Here is a 19807-nt window from a genome sequence, read left to right on the forward strand (position 1 = left end):
AGTCAAAACGAGCTTCGTTTCAAGGAAAGGGATTCGGATAACTCCCTTTCAATATCCTGGCTCCATCATGAGGAGAGGGTTGTTGACACTTGTATCTCTAAGAAGTAAAAGTCCAATTAAATCCCTTCAATGTTTAGTAAAATTTTTATAATAAGAGATCAAGTTTTAAAGTTATCAGATGCCTATATGCAGTTCTACTGGAGTACTGGTGGCTTAATAATCAGTAGCAAGTAATCGATGAAATAGTCAAGACGTATGAAAATTGGACCATACACTAGTCCTATAATATGATTATTCATATTCCAACATCTATAAATTGATAAATAGTTTTTTTGTCATTTGGTTTTAGAAGAGAATTTTATGTTTACATAAGTAAGCTAGCCCATATTAACCAAAAACATAATAATTTGCATTATGTCATGAACTAGACACACATTTATAGTTGGTTCTCTAATTTTGAATATTAGATTTCATTTTTAACAAAAATCAAAATAAGAACTCTTTTTGGGCTAAATTTAAGGGTCTTATAGACTTATACAATGAAGATTCTCCTTATTAACATCAATTCACTTCACTTTCTATTGAATATATACAATTATCAAGGACAATAACAATATATTCAGTGTGATCTGAAGAGGATGATATGTACGCAGTCTTATCCTACCTTGCGCAGGTAGAGAAACTATTTCTGATAGACCCTTATTTCAAGTAAAACATATCAAAAATTAAGTATTTAAATGGAAAATAGAATAATAGCACCAATAAATAATACGATAACCGTGAAAAAAAATACGAAAATATAATAGTACAATAAATGATGGATAAACACGCAACTATCTAATATAGTCTAGTCTTAATGATGCATTAATATAGTGCACTTAACAACCAACTATCTAACGTGGTCTGTTCTCTAAATTATTAGTAACCAAATATCTCTAGCAAGCTATGCCACATAAGAACAATTTCATCGTAATTATTGTTCAAATAGTATTTATGTATTAAGAAACTAATCAAATATATATATTCTAAATTTATAATCCAATTATAAGTATTTGAAATTGTTGTTCTAAAATCTAAAATTCAAATAATCAAAATTCTGCATCTACCTCTACCTCTGCCTCCGTTAATGAGCAAAAATAAAGTAGGAGGAGGAAGTGGAGGCCGGATGAGTAAGTACAGGATTCACGAAAGTTTTATTGAACACATTTATGAAGTCTTTATTTTTTTTGTTTTTCATTTGGTGTTTGATATCCACATTGGCGTTTTAATTAAATCCGAATTTACATTAGAAAGTTCCACGTTAGGGGATAAACCGCTTCTTAATAAAGACAATTTCGTACTCAGGAAGACTCAAACCCAAAACCTCTGATTATAGATGAACACTTTAATAAAGTCAAATGTAAATAATTGATGAAACAAATCTGTGACCTAAGTCACTATCCAATACATAGTTTGCACATTATTAACAGCCTAGCATCATTTGGCATGTTCCATGCATCCATAACTATGTGCACAAATGCCACCCAACTCAGCCAATCCCACTCAACCTTCTTATATCCTAATAGTAACCTCATTTTCTTTCACACTTTCAGGGTAAAGTCTACTCTTCCATAAGTATTTAAGCACTTTCAATTACTTAAAATTTTTAGGATTGTAAATAAATCAATATTGTGCCAAAACCTAACATTAAAAACATATCAAAGTGATACAGAGTTAAGTTACCTGATGCATGTGCTTGATGAATAATCGAGGTGTGCACAAATTAATCCCAACACATTATAAAAAACCTTCACTCTATTCAGTGAATGTTTTGTGCTACATTGTCCATCCTCTAAAAATAACAACGCAGCATGTTGGATTCTAAAAGGATGCACTATTTTTTAAAAGAATCCAACACGTACATATCATCATTTTTGAAAAGTCCAAAGAAATAGATCTACATAGAACATAATGTAATGGCAATTGGGATTCTAGTGTCTATATTTGTCTCTAGTAGACATTATGGAGGAAGATCCAGCTGCATATCTCCTTCAAATAATATTAGTAACAAATCCAATTTAATTCAATGTTTGACAGATTTGTATAATGGTGTGTCTCCATTCACACAATCTGCTTGATGCCACTTTCTATTATAATATACAGTTGGCCATCATTTCAGTTCTTGGACACAAAATAAAAATTAACTAAAAAATTCTTATTGTTTATACTAAAACTCTAGAGCTGTTATCTTGCCATGTTTTTGGAAGGATACATTTTTCATAAAAGAAATTGAGCCAAAAAGATTTTGGTGTTTTCATGTACAAAATCAGCTAAAATAAAAACAAACCAAAAAACTAAAAAAACAGAAAGAAAGCCCAATCAAGAACTCAATCCACATTGTTTGTTTCATGTAAATCAGCTAGAAATCTATAAATAATTACTCCTCACAAGTGTCAAAATTTACTTACAAAATATACACTTAAACTTAAACTATGTATCTGTATCCCTCTCTATACCACCAAAAACTTGTAAGTCTAGTTTGGTTATTGAGAAACAAAACTTACATGTGTAAAAGGTACCGGAAACTAAATTCATAAGGCACTATCTGGAGAACGTTGGAAAGAGGCTCGTTATTCTTTCTCTCGAGGCAGTTGATTGCTTCTTTTCCGTGTTCGTTTGGAAGTTGAAGGCATATCCAATCAAGTAGTGACTCTAGATCCTTTGCAAAATCTAGCAGATACCAGTCCAACAGCTTTGGTATTGCTACCAACTTCTTTGATGTTGAAACGCCAACGGATGCCTGCAAATACTCCTTCTTTGCAACTTGAAGCTCATTTTCAATATTTGCTGCTGTGTATACTCTCACCTGTTTTAAGACAGCTCCAGAATTAGCATTGTTGTGTATAACAGAGGCAATGAAGAGTAGAAAATGTGAAGATTCAGGTTGGTCATTTGTGTTGTTTACAAGTTGAAAATTATGTAACACAGTTGGGATTGTTACAATGATATGAAGTATCAGATGTTAGATGTAAATAAATTTTGAGGTAAAAGGCTCTTATAACTTACAGCAGGAGAGGAAAAACTTCCACAAGAGAGCGCAAATGTCACCAATGGTTCGGAAAGCTCCAAGCCAAAGATGCTGCGTGCAGTCATCTCGTCATTCTTTACACCCTTAGCAAAAGTCTGGTGAGAGCATGCAAACATGGTAGACTTGTAAGTTAAACTCAAGAAGCATGAACAGGACAAAAGGTAACTCCCTAAGTTGAAAAGACTTACAAATTTTGAGTGATAAGGCAACCTCAAAATGAAATGCTCAATGGTTATGGCATTAAGCAAGTGTCCACTAACATTTATCGTTGCCTGTGAAAGGGGGAATTTCACCAATTAAAAAGCAAAGAAAATGCATCATATCATTATCAACTGATTGAATTATCAGGCTTATCGAATGAGAGAGTACAATTGATATTGCACGGATAGGATAGGACACCGAAGCATTACCTTTTGCATCAATGCCACAACCATTTCAGGGTTCTCAGGTAGGCCATACTCCAGGAAGGCCTGAAATGTTAACCGAATGACGGAATGAGTAATAATTAAAACAGAATTTGGAAGGTGGCGTATTCATAAATCAGTATACACAGAACACGCTAAACTGTTGAAATCTAAAATCTTACATTCATCATGCATGAATTGTAAATGTTGATCCAGAAAGCCAGCTTTTCTTGGTGGCTAAGGCCCTGTAAGTTCGCTGACGCAAGTTTCTCAAGCAGAAGTCTGAAAAGAGGACTAATATATGTGAGAAAACATCCTAATAGAATATCTTGAAATATTATATAGTCTCACTAAGCTATATATTTACCAACTTACTTCAGTCGACGAACTAGGAATACAGATATTGTTGTTCGATTTGGATTGACAGAAGAAGCTTCAACTGCATATAAATGCTTATATGGACCGATATCTCTCCTTTCAAACTTTGAACATATTCCATAAGGATCTCCAAACTCTTTCTTCTCAATGCTCTCACATGAATTATATCCTGTCAATGAAGGCAATGTATCTGCTGTAGTCCTGCCCTTCCTAGAGCTCATTCTGAGGAAAATATTCGACAAGCATTTCAAAATATTTTCCGAGATTGTGTTTGGACTTTCATCTGGTGACGGTTTTCTATCTTGAGTAACAAAAATTCTCTCTTCCAGACTCCCATGGTACATTACTTGATCCTCCAGCTGCAATTGTAAAAAAATCTATATCTGTTATGCTGCACAAGATTCTAAGTTTGGAAAAAATGAAGGTCACCGAATTATTAACCTGCAATTTCTGAGGATCTACGCGCTTCTCTGCTAATCTGTTCTCAGCAGGAAGCTTCTTAACAGGTGTTCTGACAGTTTTCACTTTCGCATTTACTGATCGATGCTTGCTTTTCGTGGAAGACAATGAGTGATTCTCTTTTAAGCAGCTGTCATCTGAAAAAATATGAATTTCATAAGGATAAACTCACTCTCTTACTCCATTACCTTGACAAGCATGACTATCATTTTCCTTTTACAATTGGAACAACAATGAATTCCAGTTCCACGAGATTACCAGAGAGAGAAGGTAAATGTCTTCCCGAGAATGAAGCTGAATTCGATTCTAGTTGGGGTGATAGCTTCGTTTGCTTCTGCTTCGGACTCTTCACTTGATTTTGCTCAACAGTATCAGTCACATTATCCATATTCCTCTTGGAGGACGAAATATACACAGCTTCATGATACAATCCTTGCCTGAAATGCACAACTTTCTCTTCGAGCCTAACGACTTCTTCCTCCAAAACAGCTACCTCAGCAAGAAGCTCCAGTGTCTATGAATTTCCAATTACATAATCACACTTAGAATTGCAATTCCCAAAGTGGAAACAAAGAAAATCTCATCTTCAAACTTATAACAACATCAATTGTATTCAATACATTGCAACAACATCATTGAAGAACAAATACTACTAACATTTGGAGGAAGATAAGGAGGAAGACGAGGAAGTGCACCGAGAGGTCGAGTAAACGCCCTTTCAAGAGCTCTATGCACATTTTCCTCATGCCTGAGTTTCTTCTTTAGCTTATCAACCTACAATTTACACATAACAATAACAAGTTAAGCACCAATTACAGATTCACTGCAAAGCTAAACAATTCAAGAATCAAATGAGTTTACACACATCTTGTAACAATGCCATCTTTCTCTCCCTGATTGCTTTTCGTCTATTTATCGGTGTTTTCTCAGTACTCATTTTCCTGTTTCCTTGCATTTCCACTTTCTCCTTCAAACAAGAAAACAAACTCAGCTTCCACAAAAAAAGAATTATAGATGTAACGGAAAAAGCATAAAGCACAAACATCCAGATAAAAAGGAGGAAAAAGCAAACAACAATATGAAACTGATGTGGATAAGTATCAAACCAAAACTCACACTTTTTTTTTTCATATTAAATAATTCTGTAAAAACACAAATTACAAACCCAAATCTACCTTAAGCTAATTAGATCATCTAAACTTCAACAAGACAATAAAGATTCATTTTTTTAAAACAATATTTCATTGGGCAAGAAACAATTTTCTGGGTAATTTCCAGAAGATAAACAAAAACAAATCAGCACCCAGAAATTTTCTACTCATAAATTTCAGTAAAAATCTCACCTTTACATTCTTTGATGGAGTTTTCATAGATTGCAGACTGGTTCTAACTCTAGCATTCATCTTTTTAACTTTCTTTTTTCACACCCAAGAAGGAAAAAACACAAAACAGAGAGAATAAGAGGCTCAGAGGAATGAATTCATTGCAGCAGAGCAGATGCAGAACAAGCGGGAAACAATGGTGAAAATTGAAAACTTGAATTTCAATTCAAGAAAGAGGTAAAATTGGAGACCCAATAGGCTAAAAAGGACAAAAAAATGTTGAGTTGGATCCTAGCATTTTCTTGATCCGCGTGAAGTCAATAGCACCAACCCACCATTTCTTCTTCTGCAATAATCCGTACTCACCATTTCTCAAGAACAAACATTAATAGATACAATACGACCTGCATATGTATATGTATATATATAATGTATTGTTTCATATATATATACACACACAGAGTGAGATGGAGCAGGGGTTGGGGGACTGTAATTTGTTCTACTTGTGTTGTGTTAATAAAGAGAGTATGGGGGAATGAACTCATGTGTTAAATATTGTCTGGTAAACTCGGAAACAGATTCAGAATTTAAATTTTATGAATATTTATATTTAGAATTATATAATTTGACATCGGAAACAGATTCAGACTTTAAATTTTATGAATATCTATATTTAGAATTATACAATTTGACATATTGAACTTTGGAATTATGGGTTCATATTCAAATTTTATATTTGTTATACTTTTGTAATTTTAAATAGAAATATATAATATATATGAAAAATATTAAATTAACAATATAGTACTACTTTCACCTATAGTTTTGACACAATACATGATTTATTCAATGAATTTCATAGCTAAGTTTAAAAATATGATATGAGACTTAGATTCATCGTACATTTAGTTTAACTAATGGTGGATCATTATGTTATATTATTCATGTTACAATTTCAATTTGTGTAAGGAGGTATTATAATTGTCTCGCATTGGTTGAGGGAGTGAATTGTTATCTTTTTATTTAATTTTGAGTATTAGTTAACTAATCGGATATACTTTCTTAAATTGAGTTAGTTAGGATTAAGGATTTCGTATAAAAAAAAATTAAAACTATATAATTATGTTAAGTTTAACACTCTTTTATCACGAAAATTAATTATTTAATGTAACCATATTACGTATTTGTTAATTAAATTTTCTAAATTGGTTTTAACTTTAATATAATATGTTTCGTGGAGAAAGAGTGAAGAGCATTGAAAGGTAAATTAGTTTGCTTTGTGAAAAAGCAAGCTAAAATGCGCATCTAATAAGTGCATCATAGTGCCGTACGCTACCAGACAACCCATCTTTCTGTATCTATCATAAATTAACGTGCGCCATTACCTTTTTTTAATTTAATTTTTCACTAGTGTCCGATATATGTTTTGGGATCCACCCAATTTGAGTTCGAGACTCATTTTGAAGGTAAAACATTTTTTACTAAAGATAATAATCCAAAATTTCTAATTAAAAATAATAAAATATTTATCACTCCGTCACAATCTTCATTTGCTATCACCCTTTTCATCTCAAGGAGTGACCCCTTTGCTTTACTTTGGGGACTTTGCTTTTCTTTTTTTAGTTACTAACATTAATGTCAATCTAGTTTGTCTAAAAAAATTCTCCTTTTCTTTGTTTATTTCTTTCTTTTTGAGAAATGTCAATTTTAAGCTCCAAACCCATCATGAATTTTGATAATAATCTTCCCTTCATTATTTGCAAATAAATTTCCATAAATGTTAGTAAGGCTATATAATTTTGTACCTCTTAGAATATTTTGCTTGGGTAGAAATGCAAAAACTCAGTTATATTCTTGACTTTTGGAGTAAGAGAAGGCAAAGTATCTAGAGGGAAGAGTAAAATTGGTGACAACATACTAATTTTTTTAAGAGTAAATTTTAGGAATATCAAAAATAAAAATCATATTAGCGTTCTATAGCTACATTTTTGCTATTTGCGCTCCATAATAAACATAGTTACTATGGAGCATCTGATTTGTTTAAATTGCAGGCATCTGATTTGTATAAAATCGTAGTGATTTGTTTAAATCGCAGCGATTTGTATAAATCGGACATCTATGTCTATGAAAATTATGTTTGTATATGTATATGTTCTTTGTGTTAGGCTAGAGTGGTGAGCAAGATTTGGCAAGAGGCGAACGAGAGAGGGCAGAAAGTGGAGAGAGGTGAATTGTATATGTATATCTGTTAGATATATATATATATATATATATATATATATATATATGTAACTACTATGAATATGTATCAATGATTGTGTTTGCATATCTGCATAAAATTTGAATTTGTATACAATTGAATCGAGTTAAAACATTTGTATATCAAATCTCTCTCGCTTTATACAAACACAAATTGTACATTGTATTTGTATAATTTGTGTTTGTATAAAGCGAGAGAGAAAGACAAAAGAGAACTGAGTAGGGGAATATTTGTATAAATATAATTATAAGTATATCAGATGGAGAGATATGTATTTGTATTTGTATATATTGTCTCTCTCGTTTTATACAAATACAAATACAAACACAATTTATACATTTGTATTTGTATAAAAGTGAGAGAGGCGAGAGAGAGAATTGAGAGTGGAGAGCGAGATTCAGGGGAGAGAGGCAATAATATAATGGCAATGTGTTTGCTACGAATTGAAATTAAATGAAACTATAGCTATAACATTTATTTTGAATTAATAATTTGCTATAATGTACAGTTTTCCTTTTTTTTTTTTATATTGAACTATCTAATATTTAAAATTCACCTATATAACTAATTAAATTCACGTTTTATATTATAGGCTTTACAATTTTTTTGTTATCAAGGCTCGAGTCTAAGTCTATGATTAAGAATAGTGAATTCTCATCCATTCGGTTATATTCATGTGTAATCACTGTAATACGAGCAACTAGTTAGTTAACATTCAATTTGTAACCCCCAAGCGATTGCTTTCATGGCATTATAGTAGAAAGCCATGTACGTAACATGGAATTTTTAAAATTTAGTCGGATTAATGAATTTTTGCCTACAAAAGTTATAGAAAAGAATAATTTGGTTTGTTGAATGTGGATAATGCTATATTCTCTCATTTTCAAAATAAAATAAAATAATAGGGATGCTTGTACAATTTGTTGTTAATTTAATTGTCATCTAATTGTCATTTGTCAGAGTTCAGTATAAAAAAACTACAGTACTCTTCTTTTTCTGAACCAGATAAAATAATATCATAGAGAATTTTTAAAAATAAAGAATGTGGTCATAAATGAAAATTCATTTTTTTTTAAAAAGATCGTCACGTATTTAAATCGTATCTCACAGATAAAACTGTTATCCCACATTCAAAATATAATGTTTTTTTTTTCCTTTTCTTTCTGTGCTCTCCCCTCACCAATTTTTTTTTTTTTAAAAAGAAAATAATTGTCCTTTTTTTTTAGCTCCAAAGAAAAAAAAAATACTAATCTGAAAAGACTTGAATGAAAAGGACTATCGATAAGAATTGTGGTGGGACAAATAAGATCTCTCTATTTTTAATTACTAAAAGTTTTGAGTTAAAGTCCAGAATAAGAAAATAAATTAACTTTACATGACACGAATTTGAACTAGTCGGTTTGAATTATTAGAGCCCTGAATAAGAAAACAAATGATCAATCTTATATGACACGAATCTGAATTATTCGTTAGAGCCCTGGAAAAGAAAACAAATTATTAATCTTACGTGATACAAATTTAAATTAGTTGAAGACCGATAAAATTATCGGATACCATCTGAAAAAAAGAGAAGAATGGAAAAGGCTGATAAAATCACATGGCTGTCTATTAAAGTGCTTTAAACTTGAAAGGGATTTATAAGGCAACCAAATAAATGGGAGTAATTGCCTTTTTCAATACTTGGATTTCACTCATTCGTTTTATAGCTTTTTTTTTTTAATGAAAAAAGAAATATGTTCATGTTCAATTCACATATTGATGATCAAGAACCAAAGTTGAAGGATCAATTAATTCATGATTTGGTCTCTTAAAAGTTTGGTTATTAAATTTTAAAAACTCTATACATTTAGCTAATCAAGTTAGGAACCCCAATTAAAAGCTTGTGATGTAAAGTTATACTTTGTCAATTAATCTACTCATAAAACATATCCATAATTATTTGATACTCAATTTCATCTCACTAGAAAATGAACATGAATTTTAATAATTTGGTGGTACCAAATTTGAAAAAATGATTTAATTTATATACATTGATAAGAATAATAATAATATATTAACTTGTTGTAATAGGCTAATTAATTAATAATTTATTTATCAAATAACTAATTCACATTAATTTTGAATGACTAATTATAATAATTATCTCTTATTTGAACTGACAAAGAATCGCCTCATTACCAACGTGTCAAAATGTCATTGAAGGCCATTACAATAACATATCCATTGTAATTCTACGTTTATAAGTGAGATTTAAAGAGTATATAATGTATGCAAATTACAATAACAAAAAAGAAACTATCTTTAAGAATTGAAACGATTTTTAATAGACTTTCGAAAAGACTATTAGTAAATCTAATATTTGAAAAGGTAATTCTATATTCTGTGTTATTAACTTTATAAAGTTATTAATTACTGACACTCATCTACCAAAAATTAAAAGAGACATTTAATTGAAGAATAAATTATATTATATTACCAAAAAGGAATAATTATTAATTTATATTTTATAGTATAATTAAAAGAAGGTGATCATCATGATAAATACACATGGAGAGGTGGGTAACATTATTAGGGGTGCTGACAGACTGAGCAATCATATATATGGACATACCACGCTCTCAGCACGTGACTTACTCCAAATTAAACCACTAATAATATTTCATTAAGCTTTATACTTTAGTATTATTGTTAATTAATTGGATAATTAGGCCATGTTTCATGGATAAAAGACAAGTGTGTGTGTATATATATATATATATATATATATATATATATATATATATATATATATATATATATACACATAAAAAATGATATGACAGTTTCTTGAAGAGTGAATTCGATTTTAATTTATTCCTTTGAAATAAAACGGTGAAAAAAAATGTTAAATGAATTATCGAGAAAGATCTATTAATGAATCAGTTATTCATTATGAACAATGAGTCATGACTTAAAGGAGTTGATCTAAGATAATATTCTATTATTTGTATATGATTTTGTTAGCGTACGTAACTAGCCATGGGAATTAATTGGATTAATTAATATAATGTATATTGCTGTAGAATTATAATTCAAGAAGATTAAATATTAATGAACTATATATGTTTTTTTCTAGTAATAAATCTACGAGGGAAAACATCATTGTCTCCGTGCACGCTAAGTTTTTGGGGGACAAAAGTACATTTTTTTAATTAAAATTAAAACTACTCCCAATAAACTAACCTTGCTTAAGCGGTTGTCTAAAATGTTGTTTTAATTAAAAAATGATTTAACTTATACAAGTGATAATTATAAGATCGATTATATTATATGATAGTGAATATTAAACTGTAAACATTAGCATAGTTACAAAATGACTATTGTGGAGATACAGAAGTTAAAATAAAGTATGTCCGATTGTATTATATTGGACAAGAGTAGAAATGACCACATTCATGGCAAGGTGCAAGTGGCATACATTAAGCTAGCGTTTGGCCATAGATTTCCAAATATTTTTGATAAATATTATTTGGATGAAAATTTGGGTGAAATTTCATCATGTGTTTGACCATAGTATTTGAGAAATATATTACACCTTTTTAAGAAATATGATTTATACTCATAAGTTTTAAAAACTATCAAAATTAATCATAGGTTTGTATAACATAGCACATGACTTTGTTACCTTAAGCCGATTGTTCATCATTTTCATCAATAACCATATCATCACTTACATATTCATTGAATATTGATGTTTACTTAAAAAATTATATAAAACAATGCAAACAACTACTATAGAGGATGTTCTTGTAAAAGATAAAAGTTTGGTGTAGAATTTGAATTATTAAAAGTTCCCAAATAATGAGATTTGGCCCAAGTACTAGTTTTTTCTAGTATTTGGAAATTGAGTTATTTGCCAAAAATATTTGTCAAATAATGACAAACTGTATGGACAAACACTGTTTGCCAAATTTCCCTCCAAATTTTACTTGGGAAATCTATGGCCAAAACAGAAAGGATAAAATGTGAGAAGGTTTCTTGAAATGGGTTGGACATGTTCTGTATCGATCTAAAAATGCATCCATTTGTACGTATGTAACTATGTATGGTAAGAAGACGACAATGTATACCTAAAAAAAATCATATGAAAAGGAATTGATTTCAATTTTCAAAAGACCTTCAAATGTTTTGTATCAATACAGACTTAGCTAAAGATAGGGCATAATAGAAGAACAAGATTCATATAGGCAATAGGTAACTACCAGTTAAGGATAAATTTAAACTCGTGATATTTATTCTTGTGTCTGAAATCTTTGCCTTAACTCCACGAAAGAGATTTTAATGCACGAGATCTTATTGTACTTATAAAAGATCTTGTTAACTATAATACATGCATAGCAATTAATCATGATGTATCACAATATCCCAATTTCGATTTTCAAATCAATCAAAGTGTTTCTATATATAATAATAATAATAATATGATATAATGTTCTATTATCATATTTCTGTTTTATCTTAGATCTCAAAACTATGGGGACCAGATTCATAATTAATTTATACTAGCATACAAGAATTATAAAGACACTTGGGATACAGGAACCTTCATTGATTACTAATTATTATATATATACATATAACATTTATTTAACTCCTAATTGATAATAGTCGTATATGACAAATCTCATGTTTGACCAAAATAGAAAAATGTTACAGTCATGCACTAACAGACATTGATGAATATGGATACTCTTTTGTGAATTATGGGAGAAAATAAATTATGTCTACTCCAATACAAACAAATTTAATCCCCAATATTTTAATGCTTACTTTTTAAAATGTACTAATTATTAATCCACTTCTTTAAGAATTAGATTCTGTATCTCATAGGAACTAGACAAATTTAATATTTTATTTTGTAGTAGTTCAAGTTTTTAAAATTCCTAACTAGTCCTACATATGTAAACCTATAACACATATTATCTAGTTTTGACCCAACATGATGTACATATTTATCTAGTTGGCTAAGCCATTATCGAGTTTAAAAATATGTGTATCATGTAAATTTATGTTATATTTTATAAATTTCACTTTTTTTTCTCATTTCCAACGTGAGATTCACTTATTATACATATTTTTTTTAGAAGCTTGACAATCTAAAAACTCATCAGTCTCTCCGCCCTCTATTAAATTCATAATTCATAACTAGTCCACCAACATATGTGTTTGTATTAGGAAACAGACCATGATCAAACAATTATACAATAATCTTTTTTTTTTTTGGGTGTTCTAATGTCACACCCCGATTCTACACCCCGGACGTGGTTGTCACTCGAGTCTTAACACATGAAATGATAATGTAAAGACAACTGAACTACTAACTGTCTATGAAGCCTCTAAAACAAAGAGGGATGTCGGGACAAGACCCACAATCATCCTAACAATGAAATACTGAAAGCAAATGATAAAAAGAGTCCTTCGGAATGCAATAAGGCTCACCAACTGACTCTGAGTGCTCAACTGGATCAATGAGGCGCTTGATGCTGATCCTGGTTAACTGTGTCTGCATCATAATAAGATGCAGGCCAACTAACATCAGTACATTGAATGTACGAGTATGCGAGTTGGAATGCTAAACATAACTTAAGCTTGAAAAGAATCTGAAAGAAACACTTACCTTGGCCTTACTCAACTCCTGAATAACTTAACTCAATATAAAGCAATAAAACACATGCAATATATAGAAAGCCTTTAAAACAGTAGAAAACAACTTAGTTCGTTAAAGAAAATGCAATAGCAAACTCAATTTTACTCATATAATAAAGTAATATAGTTTCTGTGGGAGTTTCTCTAACTGACAACCACCACTATGAGCCTAAGTGGTGATACAACGTCTTGCCCACGCTGCTAGAACTATCTTATACTTTGCCATCATATAGAATGCCTTAACTAAGTGGATCCACTAGTCTATGCTAAAAGCATCTTAAAGAGTCATCTAAAAAGTATGATCTTTTACTACCCATGATGGCTACATGGTTTATGAAGACTTGAGTTAATATGAACTTGCATCTTCATATCGGTGCTCAATACTACTCCCAAAATATACTTAGCTCATATGATTTAAAATCAAAACTTCTTTCTTTGGTTTGAGATAATTACTTAAAACTTTAGCTTAAAAGCTCTCTTGGAAATCGATATTTCCCTTTCTTGTTCAAATGTGAGAACATTTTAAACTCTTAGGAATACTTAGTTCCCTTATAGCTTTTTGAGAAATGAACACAACTCTTTACTCTTTGCTTAACTTGAAACTTAAGTCTTAAAACAAAGTTAAAACGTTTGTGAAAGACTTTTGAAAACTTTATAAACTTCTCTTTACTTGCTTCTTAACTTCTAGACTTGACTCTTAACTTTCCTTGAATTGAATTATGGATTCAAGGTTCATGATCTCATGTTTATGGATGATTTCATGATGTTTAGATGTACCTAAGAGTGTTGGAATCAACTAAGAAACATAGGTACATTGCTAAGGAACAAGTACGAAAAGATGGGGATGAACTGGGAGAACTGGCGTCCCTAGAGCTCTGAGAGGCGCAGGGTGCCAGCCCTCAAAATTCAGAGATTGGTTGGGGCACGCTGGCTGGCGCGGCACCCTAAGGGTGAAAATTCAGAAAACCTTTTGGGGCGCGCTGGCTGGCGCGACGCCCTGCTCTTTTCCCTAGGTGTTTGACGACTTTTCTTACTCGTTTTTCATTTCTAAACTTCAAAGGTTCTTTCCCCAAACATTTAGAAACTAAACCATCCAAATACATCAAATTCTACTCGAAATCACAACTAATTACATGAATTAGGATCAAACAACTCCTCAACAATTTCAACGAATCAAGAATTCAAAGGAACTTCAACAAACCCAACAAGAATTCAATTTCTAAACTTTCAAAGACTTAATTCGCTGAAATAAAATATGATTTGGCGCGTTGGTGAACTAACCCAATGCTATGTGATCTCACATACCTTGTAGGGATCACCCCTTGACAAAATCCACAAGCTAAACTCGAATGTTCTTGACGATTTCTTGATTTCTCTTCTCCTTTCTCCTCTTTTCTCTTTTCTCCAAGCCCTAGCGTGAACTTCAACTTTTCTAAACTGACTAAAATCTAACTTTACCCCAATTAAACTCCTAAAAACGAATTAAAACAATTGGGTAAGGAAAAGGCTAAATTACCCTTCCGAAATCTGGATTGGACTTTCCTTATTCGAACAGCCCAACTTCCAAAGGGCATATCTCACTCATACAAACTTGGAATCACGCAAACTTGGCGGCGTTGGAAAGATTATTCCAAGAGCTTTTCTACCATATCTAGAAGTACACCTAACTCATCCTGAGCTAGGAGTTATGACCGTTTGAAGTTTACCAAAACTCAACTTATTCTAACTTGACAAAATTTCCAGATTTTCATTCTTTCCAAAAATGACTATTTCCAATTATTAACTCCGTCCTAGTTATTTCAATTTGCGAGATGTTACATATAACTTATAAGTACTTGGTTTGTCAACTCATGCTCATAATTTGACTAAGTAAAGGTATAATTAAAACTAGTTGATTAAGATTAGATTACTAATGAACAATAATAATGTATGATTGTAGATGAATCTTGATCTCATCTTTTCAATAATTTGTAAAATAGTCACAAACAAATAATGATTTATAGAGTAACAACACATGCTACTGTCTTAATTTGATTGGATGCTATATCATTAATCCCCCAAGATAAACATAAAAAGACAGCTGATTGATAAGCAATATAACCAGCTACCATGTTTTATTAGTAATTATAATTATTTTGTGTGGCTCTACGTGTGTGTGGTGGGTGGGTGGGATGAGTGCATAATATTTTGTAAATTTAGCCACTTCGAAATCAACTTCAAATTAACATACGTTATCAAAAATTACAAAATTCACATATGAAATTTGACAACAGACTTCCAATATTTTTGCCTGATAGTCAGGCAATTGAAGCCGTCTTGCTAAGACCAAACTTCAAACATGTATATCTGAAATTTCATATTTTCTAAGTTTGAAAATTGTTAATATGACTAATTTAAATTCAAGCCGCATAAGTTTTATTTAAGTATACTGACCTAACCCCCTTTTCACACAAAAAGGTACTAAATGTCCTTTTACAAAAAAAATCATTTCATATATGTCTCAATCTAATTCCTAGACACAGCTATACTATTTCAACAAATCCAATTATCCCAGTTGGCAAAACACTACTCATTGCAGCCAAAAGAAAAATCAAGGAAAAAGACAATGAACATCCTAAAATATAAAAGACATCCGAGCTGAAGTAATTTAATTCACTCAAATGCATAAGAGCATTAATCAGTCTTAATTTTAGCTCTGGAGGATTTCTAAAACGTAAGGTAAACAATTGATTCTATTTTTGGAATGACTCAACACAATGCTTCATCGAAAATAAGATATAATAATAATTAAAAAAGGTAATGAATAAGAGAGTTTCAGAACATGTATAAGAGAGTGAATTAATAGCAATGAAATAATTTTGATGATTAAAAAAGAAAATAAAGAAAATTAATGTTCAACAAACTCGAAATAACTTATCTGATGAGAAGAAGGAGTATCAAGTACGATCTTTCTTAAATTTATTATAATACAAAGTCATACTAGTGAAACTTTTTTTTTTTTCTATTAGAAAGAAGTATTGTATTTAAGTTGTCCTAGATTTGTAGGCTCACCAGATAACAACTAAAAAAAAAGAGGGTACAATTAACAATTAACAGAATGATAAATTCGTCTTCATGCAAAGATTATTAATTATAGAATAGTTGTCTAAATTGACATTTCACCTAAATGTCATCATAAGGTACTATATTTCTGATTTAATTGACTTAGAATGTAATAGTATATAGTATATGATCTTAAGTACAAATGCTATGATTTCATAGACATACGGATTAATAAATAATAAATATATGTTGTTATAGGGTTCACATTTCCACAAAGGACCATACCATTGCACCCCACCACGTGTTTGCTAAATAATGAATCGCTGTCCACTGTTCTTAGGTCTCGGATTTGAGTTTCGACAACGTTACTCACTTATATAAAATTTTATGGAATAAATATTCAAGTATAATTAAGATTCTGATATGAATATCAAACATTAGATGACAAATAAAAAAACACCATAATATCTTTTTCCTTTCGAGAACTGAAGGTCAGATTTCTTTTAATTAATATTTTGATTTTTGATATTTATTGATCTAATTGGTTCAGATTTTTTTTTAAAAGTCATAAAGTTTCTTTTTTCTTCAAGACCTACAGGTGATTTTTTTTTAAAAAAATAACTTTTTTGGAATTTGATCTTTATTGATCAGATTAATTTAAATATCTGTCGTACAAAGGCATACTAATGAAGGAAACGCCTTCTATTATTTAAAAAAAAAAAAACTTTAAGAATTTGAATTCAAAATTGTGGATTAAAAATGGAAAGATGTTCCACCATTATTAGAAATAAATGTCTTTTTCACCACAAATTACTAGAAAATTTATGTTATCAAATGTAATTTTTCTATTATTTTTCATCGAATAAATTTATTAAGAGAACATATGGTGACTAGAAATTTTTTTCTCCTGAATTTTTTTTTTCCACTGATTCAATCAAAAAATCTATATAAATCGAACGAAAAACAAGGTGGAGACGTACCGGACTTTAGTGTTCTTAGTATTATCAGTAATATAATTGTTTTAATTTTATTTTGTGATTGTGTGTCATATATTATCCACACTAATTGATCATATATAGTTTCCCATCATAATTTTTTTTTATTGTACCTCTCTTCCATTAAAGCTTCTCTTTTTCTTTTCAATACTTTTATCAGTCTTATTTTTTTCCTTTAGCCTCTCCACGTCTTTTCTCCTTTTAGCAAAGTATAATTCATTAGAAAAGAAAAGTTAAAGATGTTGGACCATTGTCAAAAATTATCTAGACAATTTTTTTTTAGTTATTTTACTCCTCTCCTTGGTCCAATTTAGAAAAAAAAAAGAACATAATATGTACTAAAAATCTCTCATACTACAATTAAGACATTAAAATTAGTTGTGATATCCAAAAGGCAAATTTTTTTTACAGTAGATCTTGGTAAAAATAGCTTATTAATTTTAATCATTCAAGTGAGCTATATTTTTGGTTAGTCGATTTGGCGATGCGGGACGAATTGGAATTCGGGTTGTGGCGTCAAACTGCAAGCTAACTTAGATCCCACTTAGATCCCACAAAGGGTGTTGATCATGAGAACGTCAAAAATATAAGTTTATAGCTAGGTTAAATATGATTTTTGTGCTAGTAATAATTAAACTTTTTTTTAATACAATTTGAAGCAATTGAGAGAGCTAGAGATAACTTAGTGGTTAAAGTCGTGCAAAATGTAGGTGCCCCCAACGCATTTGAATCGAAAGCCGATGTCAAAATGCAAGCTAACTTAGATCTCTCAAAAGGGTATTGATAGATTAAGACATCGTGAAAGTCAAATTCCGCAAAAAAAGTGTATAACAACTCATATTCATCACCTACCGAATCAACTATTCTTGAAAGAAAAAAAGAAGCTCTTAAGCGTGCAACCACTTACATGCACCCGACCATCGAGGCAAGTGTCAGGCCCTGATGAGTAGGAGGGACCACAAAAAACTATAGTAAATTCAAGATAAAATAGGAGAAAATTCAAGAAAAAAACAAGAGATGGGAAAAAAGGGTTCATACTCACACTAGTCACTTGTAATGAAAGTCAAAATAAGTAGTACTAATTGGTAAGTGTGGTCCTTACTATATTTAGAGGTCCCAATTAATGTCCTTTCATCTTCATGAGTTTCTGGAGATTTTTAACTTTATAATAGTAATAATATATAGTAGAAAGAAGACATAAAATAGAAGAAAAAGAAATTAGAAGAAAAAAGAACAGTGACATTGCACTGTTGTTGTTATCATAAAAGGTCAAATATCAACCACATGCTAAAAAGCTATACCTTTTTTTCATTTATGTGGTACAATCAAAAGCTATGTACTTTTTATCCAACTTGGGAACTTGTACCTTTACCGAACCCGTTAGAGTCCGATTAAATCTGGATTATGCCAAAAAGTCTACATCGGAGTTAAAACACTCCCTAACAAAGGCGAGTCCGTACTTAGGGATACTCGAACTCGAGACATCTGGTTAAGAATGAAGAGGTACTTACGACTCCACCACAACCCTTATTGGTGCATGTAGCTTTATCTTAATCAACATCAACTCTTAGCTATCTCAATAATGTTTATATAATTCTTGATTTGATAAAAAACATTCTAAGAATTTTAAGGAATCTAATGAGACTCATCCATTAAGTTTTTAAAGACATAATCATAGTTTTCTGATGGGGAAAATGAAGTCTCAACATTCAACAATTATGAAATGAAACATGTGAATAACTATGATTAAGTGCTTGTGGGCACTATTGTGCAACAAGTCACATATGTATATTCAAAAACATGATGATATGGTTAATGAAATGGAAAACATTTCATGTGTTGATAGTTTAAAATTGATAAAGAAAAAAAAATACTAGATAATTTTTTTCGTATGTTTAATTATTGGAAAGTTGAGTAACCTGATATCTGTACAAATGAAAGGTAATAAGTACTTAACAAATTAGTCGTCGAGTTGTGTAGAGGCGGAATATTAATAGTTTTTAGGTTATGAGTTTTGGATAACAATCTTTTTTGCTTTCTGAATTTTAGATTAATCTTTTATATTTATTAAATGAATTTGTTAATACAGATATAGAGTTTGAAAAAACTAATTATATCGAACCCTAAAGATGGCTTCTCCCTTGGCGTTTGCCCATAAGTCAGCTCAAACACCATCGTTGTCAGAGATGGAGGGA

At 30.7% G+C, this 19807-nt stretch overlaps 1 protein-coding gene across 2 annotated transcripts; it reads right to left on the reverse strand.

The window, feature by feature from the left end:
- Nucleotides 1–2365: 2365 nt before the first annotated feature.
- On the reverse strand, nucleotides 2366–6112 carry LOC125827761 (uncharacterized). Of its 2 annotated transcripts, none has more exons than XM_049507086.1 (11): nucleotides 5652–6112; nucleotides 5174–5275; nucleotides 4966–5082; nucleotides 4567–4822; nucleotides 4291–4445; nucleotides 3847–4208; nucleotides 3654–3753; nucleotides 3478–3537; nucleotides 3256–3339; nucleotides 3046–3162; nucleotides 2366–2845 (listed from the first exon to the last, which is right to left on the reverse strand). In XM_049507086.1, the coding sequence occupies exons 1-11, from the start codon at nucleotides 5709–5711 to the stop codon at nucleotides 2540–2542; spliced, it is 1719 nt and encodes a 572-aa protein (XP_049363043.1). In that variant the 5' UTR covers nucleotides 5712–6112; the 3' UTR covers nucleotides 2366–2539. The 2 variants fall into 2 exon arrangements, with proteins under 2 accessions (XP_049363043.1, XP_049363045.1); XM_049507088.1 differs by having other exon boundaries at nucleotides 5174–5272; nucleotides 5652–6047.
- Nucleotides 6113–19807: the final 13695 nt, after the last annotated feature.

The sequence above is a fragment of the Solanum verrucosum genome, unplaced genomic scaffold, assembly GCF_900185275.1.
Source record: "Solanum verrucosum unplaced genomic scaffold, falcon-dt-bn FXZP01000064.1, whole genome shotgun sequence".
NCBI classification, from domain to species: domain Eukaryota; kingdom Viridiplantae; phylum Streptophyta; class Magnoliopsida; order Solanales; family Solanaceae; genus Solanum; species Solanum verrucosum.

Bases quoted from the DNA above. Each gene is read 5' to 3' on its own strand.
- LOC125827761 (XM_049507086.1), bottom strand. From the start codon at position 5,711: ATGAATGCTAGAGTTAGAACCAGTCTGCAATCTATGAAAACTCCATCA. The intron at 5,276-5,651 runs GTGAGATTTTTA...TCTTGTTTGAAG, and splicing joins CTCCATCAAAGAATGTAAAG to GAGAAAGTGGAAATGCAAGG. The intron at 3,163-3,255 runs GTAAGTCTTTTC...TGCTCTCACCAG, and splicing joins TGCCTTATCACTCAAAATTT to ACTTTTGCTAAGGGTGTAAA.